Genomic DNA, 14,507 nt, shown 5'->3' on the forward strand with positions numbered 1-14,507 from the left:
ACACACGGGTGCTGATGAACACCTGTCATCCCAGCACATAGGAGGACCAGACCTTCAAGACCATCTCTGAACTATATAATAAATTTGAAGCCAGGCTGGCCTACATGACACCTTGTTTTAACCACCATACTCTAACCCCAAAAGAAGATACAGGGTCCAACCTGGTTGGTTGAACCAAAGGCTTAAAACTCTGCTAGGAGTTCTCTCGGAGCCACACCCCCCCCCAACACACACACACACACACACACACACACACACACACACACACACACACACACACACCAAAGACAAGACACTCTCCAAGTTCTAGCTGCTGATGCTTTTCCCCCCACTAGATGGGGCCCTTCTTGGCTGCCTCTGTCTATCTGGGAGAGAAGCCCAGGCTGTCAGGGAGGAGCCTGATCACCCACTGGGCCTAGTCCTCATCCAGCAAGGGATGGGATAGAAGCCAAGGTAGCCTGCCAGGCCTGGCGAGGGCACCATGTGCCCAAGGAGCCTGGCCCACACCCAGCCTTAAGACAAGGGGCCCATTCAAGGTTCCCTGCCCTGTCTCCAAGCAGCCACCCGGATCCAGCCCACAAGAGGGGACACACTGGGAAGCTGGGGGTGGATCCTCACACTCACCAAAGACTTCATTGTTATCTCCCCCCAACACCCCACCCCTCACACCGCCAACCACCAGCACGTGGGTAGACACCGCCCCCTACCTCTTTCCTTAGGTCAGCCTGCCAGGCCTTCCAGGGACCAAGACCATTACCAAGCCATCTTCTGGCACCTTTGCCTGGGATCTTCTCTGTGTCTGTGCGTGTGTTGGGTGGGGACAGGGTAGCTATACAGCTAGACACAACAACAGCACACCAACCTCCACATTCAAGTTTCTTCAGATTTTTTTTTAATTATAATTATTATTTTAATAACAACCTGAATCCGAGAAATTGAAGATACTGTCCATACACCCTCCCTGGGCAGAGGAGAGGGGGCACTTGAAGAGAACAAGGTGGGGTGGGGCTGGGGCCTGCCGGGGAACCTCCAAATCCTTCCAGGCCATCTGCTGCTGAGGGGCTCCCCAGAACACGGATACCTAGGGCAGGAGGTGGAGTTGGGTTCTTTCATGGATGAGGGGCTTGAGATAAACATCCCCTCCTGGGTACTTCCTCTTCCGGCAGGCCCGAGGACGCTGGGGAGACCAGGTGGGAAGGGACAGGCCAATATTGAGCCTTTGACTCCCATCCCTGGGCACTGGGGTGGGCATGGGCATTAAAGCTGCATAGGAAGAGGGGGCAGGCTGCTGGCACTAGGCCTGGCAGCCAGTGGCAGCCCCCCTCCAAAGGCACATTGTGAGGGAAAGAAGGCTCAGATGGAAGGCCCATTGGGTGCAGAGGGCCCGAGCCTTGGGAGTCCCGAGGACGGCAGCTGGGCCAGCTGCTCCGGGCTGGCCAGGGCGCGCAGCAAGCCATTCTCCTGCTCCAGGGCAGCATTGCGCTCTGCCAAGTCTCGGATCTGCTCCTTCAGCACCTCCACTTCTTCTCGCACGGCAAACATGAGGTGGGACTTCACCAAGTCCTGGTACCCAGGGACAAGCAAGCCATCAGCCCGCCCGCCCGCCCCGGCCACTTCCAACTGTCTCCTAACCCAGACGCCTCCCGGAAGTAGTGATGATACCCAGAGGAGGGGACCAAGGTTAAAGGAGGAACACAGCAGCAGTCAAAGGGCTCCCAGACAGGGAACGGAGCAGAGGTTGAAGGAAGCCAAAGGCTGAAGCAGAGGGGGAGGGTGACAAGTAACAATCGGAGTGGTTTGTATTCCCAGGTAATGGGGGAGGAGAGATGCTAGAGAGACTACTAAGGGGCCTCCTGGGACCAGAACATCTTTTCTTACCATGGCTTGTTCAATCTTGTTGTCAATGCCAACGAGGCTTCCGGAACCACTGGAGAGACATGGGGGGGTACAAGTTGAAGAGGAACCCCAAGTCAGCTCTGCTACAGTCTTTCGGGTGCTCCCTGCTCTGAAAGCCCAGCCTATGCCCCGCCCCACCCAAGTACCTGTGACAGTAGAGGATCAGAGGGAGGAGGCTTTTGTCCATCCCACAGCGGGATAATGGCCGATGCCCAGGCTCCCCCAGGCCCTGGTGGGAAGGAGGTCCTGACGCCCCTCGGATCGGGGATGACCCCCGCGGGGAGCATGGGGAAGACACGCAGCCCCGTTTTCGGGGTGCCCCTGGCGCCATCCCTACCACTCGAGTCTCATAAGATGATACCAAGGACTTCACAGAGACCCCTGGCTGGGACATTCCCGAGGTTAGGTGTCATCAGTATCTATTCCCAACCAAAAGGCTGTGTCAGGCTGAATGCCTGGGGGGCTCAGAGCCCCCCTGGGCAGAATAGAGTTCTGCTGACGGATGCCAGGCAGGCAGAGAGGAGACAGACCTACCAGTTGCTGCTCTGAGAGATATACACCCTGCCCTCCCCCTCAGGGCAAAGCACAGCTGCTATTGGCTCCTCAGGGACACGGGGACCCCCTCCCTTGGCTCCACAGTGGGCGGGAATTCCCAGACACACATGGCCTGTGCCAGTGTCCCCTTCTCACCCTGGCACCACTCCCAGATTGGAGGGGAAGGGGAGGTGAAGTCAGCTGGTAAGGGGTGGGGGAGGGGCTAAGGGGCAAGATGGCTGGCATGGGGAGAGGCTTGAGGGTGAGACCCTAGGACGCCCGTGCCTTCCTTTCTGCCCTGCCTGGATTAACCATGGCCCTGAGAAAGGGAACAGACAAGGGGGCAGGGTAAAAATATATATAACGTGGGTGGCTCTTGAAACCTGGGCCAGAGGGTACCCCACTTCAACGAAAGAGAATTGGTAAAGGTCACCATACCAACAGAAACATCCCCCTCCTCCACATTACAACCCCTGTAAAACAAAAGCAACCTGTAGGGACCTGAGACCTGGATATAAAGGTCTTACAGTGATTCAGGGCTGAAGAAAAGGAAGGGGGGTGGGAAGGAGAGGCTAAACATGGGGCGCTGAATACAGAGGCAGAGATTTTAAGTCAGTAGGTGGGTAATCAGCCAGTCAAGGGCCTGGCTGCAGTTTGAGCCATGGCCACCAGAGGGCAACTCACGCCTGGCTCAAATGCCCCAGGGCTCAGGCATTTGGCACCAGACCAGAGAGTCTGGTTCTTACTCAAGCCCCTCTGGTCACCCAGGACTTTCTAGGGTCTCCTTGCCCTGTTCCAGCCTCCAATGTTTCGCCTTTGGCTGCCATAGCAGAGGAGGCTGACTTTTGTTTAAGTTACCTAAGCCGCCTTTCCCCGGGGACACCGGGGTCTCCAGCCCCGTCCCTTCCTACAGTCAGGGTGCTGCTTGGCTCCATTCATACTGTCTCTTTTGTAATCCCTCCCCACTAGCTGTCAACTTCAACCTGCTTTCCTACAGGGGGATCTACACTCAGTCCAAGGTGACCCCTGCATGAGGCCCGGCTGTCAGAAAGGGAGCTGGGAATTTTCCATTTCCTGGCCAAGCTCTGGGTGCAGGAGGTGCTGACAGGTTCACCAACCAAGGGGGTGAACGGGCTACAAAGAGCAGGATGTCAGTGACTAAGGACACAGAGGGCCTCCAAAGGCAGGGGACACAGGAGATGCTTAAGAATGGAGATGGGGGGTTCAGACAGGGGAGAAAGCAAGAGGGCTGGCTCAGTGGGTAGATGCTTGCCACTAAGCCTCACAACCTGAGTTCCATTCCAAGAACCCACAATGTGGAAGAACAGACTTCCCCAAATTCTCTGATCTCCACAAGCCTGCCAAATTGTACCTGGACACACACAAGTGTGTCAGCATGCACACACACACATACACACACACACACACACACACACACACGGTGGGGGGAGGGCTAAGGGGAAAGGTTCAATTAACCAGTGTCCAATCTGTCTTCAAGAGACTTCAATGCGCAGTACTTGGGAGGGGAGCAGACCACAGAATAAAAACAAAATGCTCCTCTCCTTCCAGTACACAGAGACGCCAAAGACGGACAGACGTACCAGAATAGAGGTGTCAGCCCTGCTTGGCGGACACTTGGGCGGAGATGCCAAGTTAAACCCTCTACTCTTGCCAGAAATGAAGGGATAATACAACAGACAACATTTGCTGGCTGACTGATGGCTATCTTGTGTTTGTCTAGCTCGGGAGTTTTCGAAATCACTTCCCCTGTGCCATCCATTGGAGCCTTAAACACTTGAAAGGAGGCGGGATCTGCAAGCCCAGCCTTCCCTTTGATTAGCCCTGACTGAGGGGCTGGTATACTTCGTAGGAATGTGAATGAAATATCCCCTTCCCCAAGGCGGGTCTTGACATCAACCTGCAACCCACCATGACTTCCGACCCAGGCCAGGTTAGACCTGCAAATGTTAAGATGGCACCCCCAGTTTGTTCCGTGCACAGGGTAACTGAACACAGCAGCCCTGAGGGACAGACTTGTGTCCAGGAGTGAGACAGGGCCTCTCTTGGGATGGGTCTTTGCATCCAAAGGCTGAACATGATGGCTTCCGTATGAGAATGGAAGCCACAGCTGTCTCAAGGGCCAGAGACCAGCTCAGCTGCTCTAGGAGCCCTCAGAGGCTGAGCCCGAGGCCAAGGAAGTGGCATTGAGCAACCCCGTCTACACTCTCTCCCAGATCTGATTCTGTAGTGCCTTTGGGGGTACGTTGGGCCAGGGAGGGGCTGGCTCCTTGTCCTAGTTATTAAGCTGTCCCTGCCTCTGTCTTAGCAAAAGGACATCCAAAGGAACATAGCCACCTCTTATTCTCTTGGGAGGCACACACTCCAACAGGAAAGAGTGTTGCTATAGATTGAGACCAAGGTTCACAGACTGGCTAAGTGACCTTGGATACATTTCTAACCCCCACCTCTTTTCTTTTGAGTGGCATTGTTTTGAGTCTCATTTGGAAAGGGAGGCATCATGGGATTGCTTTTACAGTTTCATGAGGTAAGAGCGTGGAGGGGTCATCTGGATGGCTCAGTGGGTAAAGGTAACTTTCCACAAAACATCATAACCTGAGTTGGATCAGCAGGAACTACATGGTCAGAGAAAAGACTCTAAGCCTGCTCTCTGGCCTTTGACCTCTACCTCCCCAAAGTGGCACACATGTGCATGCATGTGTGTGTATTTCCATAAGTAAATGAGAAAAATAAGTTAGCAGGAACTGTGGAGATAGCTCAGCAGGTAAAATATTTGTGCCACAAGCGTAAAGACCTGAATTTGATCACCAAAACCAAAGTCAAAATAGGCAGGTAGTGGCACATGTTTATAATCTCAAGTCTGGGGTAGGAGAGACAGGGAAATCCGCAGGTCTAGCTTGTCAGCTAGAATGGCTCATTCAACAGGCCCCAAGCCAGTGAGACACCTCCACACATATACAAGTCAGATAACTCCTTAGGGACAATAACCAAAGTTGTCCTGTGTGTATGCGTGTACACACACACACACACACACACAAAATAGTACAGAAGGTGAGTGGGTGGGGCACCCCTGTCATCTCAGCCTCTCAGGAGGCTGGGGCAAGAGGACGGAAAGTTCAAGCGGGCCTGGGCAACTCAGTGAGACCCTGTCTCAGTGTTGAGAACAACAGGAGGAAGGGGGTAGGGGTAGGGCTTTGGGATGTAGCTCAGAGGTACACAGATAAAACAATGTGGTTTTTCTCCCTTGAGTCTTTGGGAACCACTAGCTAGACATCTATCCGCTCTTTCATCCTGACCAAATACCTTCCGACCTATACAGGATCACAGATATACAGGATCCAACCAGGAGCACATAGTCTGAATTCACCAAGCACCCTATTTTTTCCCATCCCAGATCCAAGGACAGGTAAGGCACCCCCTGCTCAACCCAGTACCCAGTACTTACTGCCACAACCCATTTTTCCTTCTCAAAAGGGCTGTCATGCTACTTGGAACTTGTGTCTCCTAGCTCCAGGGGGCACAGGTGAGGTGGGGTCTACCCACCCCATTCCTATGGAATAAAGGATGGCCCAGCCCAAACCCGCTGGCCCAGCTGGGCAAGGCACTGAGGGGCTGGGTTGAGCCAGAGTCCCAGAGCCTTGAAGGCTGGGAGCAACCGGTCAGACTAGAGCCGGTGGGAAAGAGAAGGGGAGGAGGGGACCAGGTCAAGAGGATGGTGCTAAGGAGGCAACAGGCAGAACTTTGTGACAGAGAGAGCTGGAGGCCCAGCTGAGAAAGGGGCAGAGGAAGGACATGAAGCCTTTTTGCCAGGGAAATTCCCAAATTGGGGGGCTGGGGGGGGGGGCACGCTGAGAATAGCATCAGATCAGGCAGTTGACTCTGGCCTTGGTTGACCTCACACCTCACACATTCCAGAGAGCTAGCTAGAAGGCAGGCAGTTCAGAAGCTACCCAGCCTAGCCTTGCCCTGCTCTGCCCGGTGCTAGACCCCTGCCCTGCAGTTCACATATTCCCGAACACCCCTCTCTCCTTTCTTTTCCTTTCTGGGTCTCCACCCTCTCTCTGTGCTCCCTGGCCTCTTTTGGGTGACAGGGTCTAATTCCAGAGGATGGTACCACAAAGGGGAAGGTGGGACGGAAAGACTTGCATATATAGTAGGTCTCCTGGAGACACCCACTCATTTAGGCCCACTCTTCCTTCCCAACAGGAAGTTCCTCCTCTGAAGGGCCGCCAACAGGAAGTCCTACTTCTCCCTCCAATAAACGTAGAGGCTGGCTAGCTCTTCCGCTAGGAGCCTAGCTATCTGACATGGTCAATATCCCTATATATACCGAGAACAAAAGTCTGCCTACCACGTCATCAAATGAGACATTCACCAGCAAAGCCAGAACTGGCCTGTGTTGCCCCTTTGCAGCCCCGGATTGCTGTGGGAGGCTTTGGTTTCCATGTTCCTCCCAGCTATGTGGGCCACATCCTCAGAGGACAGAACTTTTAATCAATTCTCTCTCCTTCCTTCCCTCCATCCCTTTTCCTTGCCCCTTCTCACCCTATTTTTTGCACATAGTTTCAGATAGCCTAGGCTAGCCCCTAAAGTTATTCTATAGTTGAGGATAACCCTAAACGTTTGATCTTCTTGCTTTGACCTCTACCCCAGTGCTGGATTATAAAACATGTACCAACCTGGTTTGTCCAAACAGGCTGGGCAGCTCTCTCCTAATTAAGCTACACCCCTGGCCCCACAATATAGAATTTGTTATTGTTTTGCTCTGTTCTGAGGCAGGGTCCCCATCCTATAATTCAAACTGCTCTCCCAGGCTGGTTTGTTTATTTCCTCCCATCTCCCACCAGCCACCCACTCCCACCCCCACCCCAGGGTACAGCCCTGGCTATCCTAGAACTCATTGTAGACCATTCTGAGACAAATTCAGAGACCCACCTGCCTCTGCCTCCTGAATGCTGGGATTAAAAGTATGTGTCACCACACCCAGCTCTATGGTGACCCCTCTTAAATCAGCCCCCCCCCAAATCTGATTACAGGAGCTACCACACCCAGCTCCTCCTATTTCTGAGACGGAATCTCCCTAGATAGCCCAGGTTGACCTTGAACTTAAAAACAGCTGCCTACTTCAGCCTTCTGAATTCCAGATCATCACTGCTACACACCTTCCAGGCAATGCTCTGGTACTAAAAATTCCTGAGCCCTAAAGTAGTTTGCGCAGATTCCAAGGATGTCAAGTCTCGATCCTGGAGGAGCTTAAAGCATCCTCGGTGCTGGGAGCGAAGGGGAGATGCTGGTGGGAAGGCACCAACTGCTACTCATCCTATTTTTTTTTTTTTTTTTTGACATAGTGTGATTGTCTACGCTGGCCCCGAGGGGTTCTGCAGCACTGGAGACTAAACCCAAGGCCTTGCGCAGGCTAAGTAAGCACTGGAACCACTGAGCCACATCCCAGCTGTCTCTCTGTCTCCCCGGCTCCCCTCCCCATTTTCTATTCTTGTCTCCACTGCGCATGCCAATGGATTTGATCCCTAAGCAAATGACCTCTAGATCCACAGGAGCTCTGGAATCTGACAATGACTCCCTTCTAACTCAAAAACTCTTGACTTCATAATCCTGAGCCAAGGAGTCCCACCCAGCTTTCTCCACAGGGAGTGGGTCCCAAGAGAGCTTCACCCAGTGACTATACCCCTGCCAGGTCTTTGTTTCTCCCTGGTTCATCACAAGGCAGAGTTGTACAGGTGTGACTGTGGGTGTCACCCTAGTGTCTCCCACCTACCTATCGTCATCACTGTCCAGGTGACCACTGATGGCCAACATGGAACGAGCCAGGCTGAGGCTCTGGGCTGCAGCAGCTCCAAACGGGTCCGGAGACTTGTGAACCAGGCTGGCATCAAAGTAGAGGGCTGGGGAGTTGGGGCGAGAGTCGATGGGAGGTACCTGGAGGCAGAAGAGCAGGAACCATCACATAAGGTGAAGACTGGGATCATGGCTCAGTTGACAGAGAGAGGAGGTGTAGGATCATGGCTCAGTTGATAGAGGTGTGGGATCATGGCTCAGTTGACAGAGAGAGGAGGTGTAGGATCATGGCTCAGTTGACAGAGGTGTGGGATCATGGCTCAGTTGACAGAGGTGTGGGATCATGGCTCAGTTGACAGAGGTGTGGGATCATGGCTCAGTTGACAGAGAGAGGAGGTGTAGGATCATGGCTCAGTTGACAGAGGTGTGGGATCATGGCTCAGTTGACAGAGGTGTGGGATCATGGCTCAGTTGACAGAGAGAGGAGGTGTGAGATCATGACTCACTTGATAGAGGAGGTGTGGGATCATGGCTCAGATGATAGAGAGGGGGGTGTTGGATCATAGTTTAGTTGATAGAGAGGGAGTATGGGATCTTGGCTCAGTTGATAGAGAGGGGGGGTGTGGAGCATGCCACCTTACAATCTCTCCCTTTCCACCAATCCCATCTCTTCCTACCTCTAAAGCCTTCCCCTCTTTCAGATTTGCTAGAAACAACAGGTAGGAACTAAGGGTGTTATGGAGGGACAGAGGGTATCCGTGAAGGACTTAGCCAGGACTCCCAATTAGAGGATATTGTACTTAGTGTCTTTTTTGAAATAAGGTCTCCTATAGAGCAGGCTGGCCTCAAATTGCCTATGTAGCTGAGGATGACCTTGAACTACTTACATACTGGCCTTCCTGTCTCCATTTCCCAAAGGCCGGAGTTATAAGCAAGCACCACTACCCACAGTTTATGGGCTGCTAGGACTCAGATTTGCGCTCTGCACACGCTTAGGCATCAACAGAGCTACATTAGCAGACCCCCTCCCTCCCCAACCGAAGCTGACCCAGAACCTTGCCATGTGGGCCAGGCTGGCCTTGAACTTGCCACCCAGTTGTGTGCCTCGTTCAAGTCACTCAAATGTCCTTACAGAGACCCTTCCCCACCGCTTACTAGTCCACTGAACAGTTTCATCTTTCATAGCATCCAATAGGATTTGAAATTAAGGCATGAACTGTGTCACTCCCGCTGAAGGTGTGCTTGCTCTGTGGCTGTCTGCAGAATGAAGGGATCCTCAGACACTGCCTATCCACACCCACTACCCTAATGGTGGCCTCCTCAACTTCTTGGGACCTGGGATGAAGTTCAAAGATTCTGCTGTTGGGGGTGGGGTGGGGGCGGGCTTTGTGAGAATGGGAGGGGGAGGGAGGAGCCTGGGTGTGGACCTACATAACCCTACAGGCAGCCGCCGGGGCAGCTGTAAAAGGGTGGAGGAGACAGGAACTGGACAAGAAACCTCTATGAGGTCCCCTGAGAGGTCCCTACCTCAGGAAAGCCAAGAGTGGTTAGAGGGACAGAGCTCAGCAAAGGGGGCACAGGTACCAACCACCTCCTGTCCTTGGTCAACCTCCCTCAGCCTTTTCAGACCATGAGACTGAATGAAAAGGTCTTGACTCGAGTCAGGGAAATAGTGACAGTTACAAGCACACAGGAAATGATCGAGGCCGACTGGGAGGAAGGAAGGGGGGCTGGGGACACTGTGGGGCAAGAGACAGGGTCTACAAACCTAAGATAGGCTTGGGCTGTGCCCAAGGAGAGCAAAGAGGGCCGTCGAGATGGCTGAGGGGGTGGAGAGGCCTGCGGCCAAGTTTGGTGGCCTAAGTTTGATCCACAGGGTGGATCCCACATGGTGGAAGGACTGAACTGACTCCCAGCTGTCCTCTGACCTCCACACGCACACCAAGACGTGCACGTGCGGGTACACATTCACACATAAGTGTAAGGAAAGTAGAGCAAAGAGCCATCGACAACCTTGCCCCGGGAGAGTCTGGGGACAAGAACCAGGCAATGACAGCTTATCCAGGATTATTAAATTTAATTAATAATTAAAATTTTAAAAACTTGAGAAAGATGGGAAATCTGGACCTCGAAATGGGGAGCTGAAGGCCAGGAGAGGGTGGGAGAGCTGGTCCTGACCAGTTCTAACAGAGCTCAGGCTCAAGATATTTTTACACTGTGGTTTGAGCCCATGGCCAGGAAGAGAAAGAACCCTCACTCTCTGCTCCCCCCTGGCAGCCAAGGTGTTATTTTCTTCACAGCAGAAACATCCAACTCTCCAATCCCTAAGTAGCCGACCTCCGAGACACACACACACACACACACACACACACACACACACACCCTCAGACATAGGCATCCTGCCCCCAGCCCAGACTTGTGGGTAGCTTCCTCTTTTGGAGACAGGAAACAGAAAGCACTGAGGATTTAACTCCTTCCCAACTACTTCCCTACCTCCCACTCCATGGTCGATGAGGTCACCCCATCCCACACTCCAGAAGCCCAGGTCTTGGGTACTCAAACCGACTAAGGGTGAGAAGCCCCGCCCCCCTACCCAACTCAGAGAAACTGGTTTGCAATAAGGCTGGGGCTGGGCTGGTAGCTGTTGGTTAGAATAAAGACCCTGAGGAATGCCTACCTTTTATGGCTGCCCCAAAACCCTGCCAGCTCCTCCCCTCAAGGGCCTAATCAGCCACCCAGCTGGAACCAACCTCCACCCTCATCACCTGGAGCCAGAGAAGGTAAAGGCTGAAAAGTGGGCAGGCCACTTAGGCCACAGGCATATGGAAACAGTCATGGCCAAGGGCAACAATGTGAAGGCCACAGAGGAAGGAGAGAAAAGAAAAAAAGAGACAAAAAGGAAGGAAGGAGGAAGGAAGGAAGGAAGGAAGGAAGGTGTATGTGTATGCAGGATAAATAAAAGCCTGGGGGAGAAAAAAAGTAAGGATTTAAAGAGTACAAATTGCAAAAAAAAAAAAAAAAAAAAAAGAGAGGGGACTTTATGCCCCAGCCAATAGACAGGTGATATAGGGGATGGGAGGGCAGGACGGAAGTTGAGGTCCGACTAAGTACAATAGGTCTCGCCCCGCCCCCTTCCCCTCCCCCCACGAACCCATCTCTTACCTTCCCTGGCTCCTCTGGAGCAACTAACTCCATCCTCAGCCGAACTGCTCCATCTCTTCTCCGTGACAGTGGAGGGGTTCCGGCTGCTGAACCCCCCGACCCTACTTCTACCCTCAGAGAGGGCACGGTCTGAGCACTATCTCCAGTCCCAAGCCCTGGGGGGCGCTGCTGGGGTGGAGAGGCTGACAGCGGGGGTGTCTCCACCTTAGCCTTGCCAGATCCTGCCAGCTGGCCCAGCCCCCCTGTGAAGGAGCGGGCCTGTGGTCCAGGAGAAGTTGGGGGCGGGCGGAGCCAAGAGGTGGGGCCCTGAGACAGGCCTGACTGCGGGATAGGGGTGCTTATGCCCAAGCTAGCCAGCTCCAACCTAGAATCCAATGATCTGCCTCCGGTGCCTCCCGAGGCCCCTCGAATTCCCTCCAGAAGCCGACCAAAGCTTGGGGGCTCCAGGTCTCTCTCGTAAACATCCACACACGTCCACCGACCTCGTCGATAAGGCTCTCCCAACCCTTGGGGCAGCTTCACCACCCGGAAACGGGAGGCAGGGGCTCCAGGTGGCGGAGAGCCATTCCGGGGGGTGCCCCTGCCCCCTGGATCAGGGTTGGGTTCCCCATTGGGGAGACGGGGCGGGGGCCCAGGGGGAGCCGGGGAGGCAGGGGAATCCGAAGCCCCTGGGCTTCCTGGGCCCTCATAGTCCGTGGTGACGCTGGTGATCTGAAAACTACTTTTCTTCTTACCACCACTCATGGTCCCTGGGGCTCCGGACTGGGCTCGGGTGGGGGAGGGGCTGGGCTCCTGGAGAGGGGCTCAGGCACCTCTGGAACAAGGGGGCCACATGGCAGGGACATCGGGGCCCCTGGGGACGTCTGGGTCCGACATGGTAGGAGGGCCTTGTGGGAACTTGGGGGGTGCCTGGATAGTGACTGGTGTACAGAGGGGAGGTGGCGCGCGGGGGGGGGGGGGGCAGAGGCAGGTTTTTCCTGCTGCTGTCGCTGCTGAAACCCCAGAGCTGAGCTTGCAAACTGGAAAAAGAAAGAGACAGAAAGTGAGCGAGAGTGTGTGTACGTGAGCAAAAGAAAAAAGCAGGGGCCAAACCACCTCCGGGGCTTCCTCTCGGGGGAGCAGACTGAGGGGAGGAAGAAGAAAGCCACTAGAGACCCAGAGACAAGTAGAAATGACAGACCGGAGCGGAGGAGACAGAATTCAGAGCACCCAGAACAGGAAGAAGCAGCTGGGACCCAAAGTTGGACGTTTCGAGCTTGAGATCCAAAGTCGTCCCCAACACGTATCTCCAGGGCCAGGGGCAAAGGGGTGAACCGGCTCCTCCCCTGAAAGGGCCACCCTGAGGCCTCTGCTGGGCCTCAAGCCCACCCCACCCCCATTCCAACTCCCCCATCGCTGGTTAGGCACTGCCCGCCAAGCCAAGCGCCCCGCCCAGCCCGAGAGAACTACCTACCTCTCGGGCCTCGGCCGCCGAGCTGAGCGGGAGAGACGACCTGGGAACTAAAGATGTCTTTTTTTTTTTTTTTTTTTTTTTTCCTAATCCTAAGGCCTCCTAGTGCCGGCCACGGCAGGGAGCAATCAAGGGCTACCCAGTGTTCTCTGGCGTCCGCATCTCACTCTGCGAGGCATCTCGGTGGAAAGTTTGCAGCTGAGACAAGAAGCCAGCGCTTCCACGGAGGAGCCCAGGCGCAGCCTCGGTTAATACTCCACGGGTCTTCCCTGTTGCTGTGGGAGGGGGCGGCTCAGCCCCCCGCTGGCTCCAGTCCCTGGAGTGGCTCTCTCTTCTCCAGGCTCCTCCCACGTGGCCCCACTGGATGTATCTCTCGGCTCCTCAGCTCCGCTCGGTCTTGGTCTGGGTCTCTGGCTCTCTCTTTCTGGGCTGTTGACAACCCCCACACCAGGAAGTCCTGCCTTCTCGGGCCTGCTCACTGCTCCTCTCCTCCTCCTTCCCCTCTTCCTCCTCCCTCCTCCCTTCTGAGGCTCCCTGCCAGCTGGCCCGGAGCCAGGGCTGCCACAGCCGCAGCCGCAGCCGCAGCCTACAGTTGCTGCTGCTGCTGCTGCTGCTGCAGCAATGGCCTCAAACCGGCTGCTTTAACCCTATACCTGCCAGGTTGTAGGCAACTCTACCTCGGAGGGAGGGGCATGGAGGGCGGAGCGAAAGAGGAGGAGCCTGCGGGAGGCTAGGGATTCCCTTACTTGTAGGTTTTTGCTGCTGTTGGGCTGCGGGGCTCTCCAAAAGAGCCTTCAAGGAACGTGCCAGACATGCTCTGGGTACCTGACTGTCCATAAATACCTACTAAATGTAACCCACTAGCTATATTTTTTCACAGCATCTCTAGTTTTCACCGTAAGTTCATGAAAAATTCCCCCTCCCCACTCTGTTTGCAAAAGTGAGCGGTTATGAAAATTTTCAAACATGCCCCAAAGTAGAGGAAATAGGATAATGAACGCCCACGCGCGCCATCATGGACTTGTAACAATTATCAGCTCTACCCAATCCTGTTTCACACCTCCCTTCCAATATCTTTTCTCGGGTTTTGCTGCAATATTTGAATTTTTTTTCTTTTTACTTTGTATGTGTGTGTGTGTGTGTGTGCATCTGGAGGTCAACTTGGAGGAGTCAGTTTTCTCTTCCACCGTGTGGGTCTCTGGTTTGCTGGGAAGGCCTTTGACCACTGAGCCTTCCTATCTACCATGCTCCTGTATTGGAAATCAAATCTCTGATCCGGTCTTTCCCTCTCTGGTGATAGGACAGACATATGTGTGTCATGTGTGTGTGCGCATGAGCAGTTGCACACATCTGTGCATTTGCTAGCTAGAGGATCACACTGGGTGTCCTACTCAGGGTCTCTCATTGAACTCATAGCTTGGTAGACAGACAGCCAGCAAGCCTCGATAATTCCATGTCTATTCTCCACAGCACCGAGGCTACAGACACTCCTGGCTATGCCCGGCTTCTTACTGCTGAAGATTTGAACTCGGATCCTCATGTTTCAGTAGCGAGGACTTTTACCTGCTGAGCCGCTCCTTGGCCCAGAATAGGCATTGCTACCTTCTCAACTTTGTCCTTGTCTCTGTTTCCCCATAGGTAGTCCTGAGAA

General features: G+C 54.1%; 1 protein-coding gene across 2 annotated transcripts; it reads right to left on the minus strand.

Moving 5' to 3' along the window:
- Positions 1-881: 881 nt before the first annotated feature.
- Positions 882-13,339, minus strand: LOC308438920 (TSC22 domain family protein 4). 2 transcript variants are annotated; one of them, XM_080940462.1, is made up of 5 exons: positions 12,860-13,339; positions 11,407-12,425; positions 8,225-8,385; positions 1,879-1,927; positions 882-1,563 (listed from the first exon to the last, which is right to left on the minus strand). In XM_080940462.1, the coding sequence occupies exons 2-5, from the start codon at positions 12,148-12,150 to the stop codon at positions 1,354-1,356; spliced, it is 1,164 nt and encodes a 387-aa protein (XP_080796588.1). In that variant the 5' UTR covers positions 12,151-12,425; positions 12,860-13,339; the 3' UTR covers positions 882-1,353. The 2 variants fall into 2 exon arrangements, with proteins under 2 accessions (XP_080796588.1, XP_080796589.1); XM_080940463.1 differs by lacking the exon at positions 12,860-13,339 and adding an exon at positions 12,587-12,685.
- Between the last annotated feature and the right edge of the window lie 1,168 nt (positions 13,340-14,507).

This window comes from Micromys minutus (assembly GCF_963924665.1).
Source record: "Micromys minutus genome assembly, chromosome: 29".
NCBI lineage: Eukaryota > Metazoa > Chordata > Mammalia > Rodentia > Muridae > Micromys > Micromys minutus.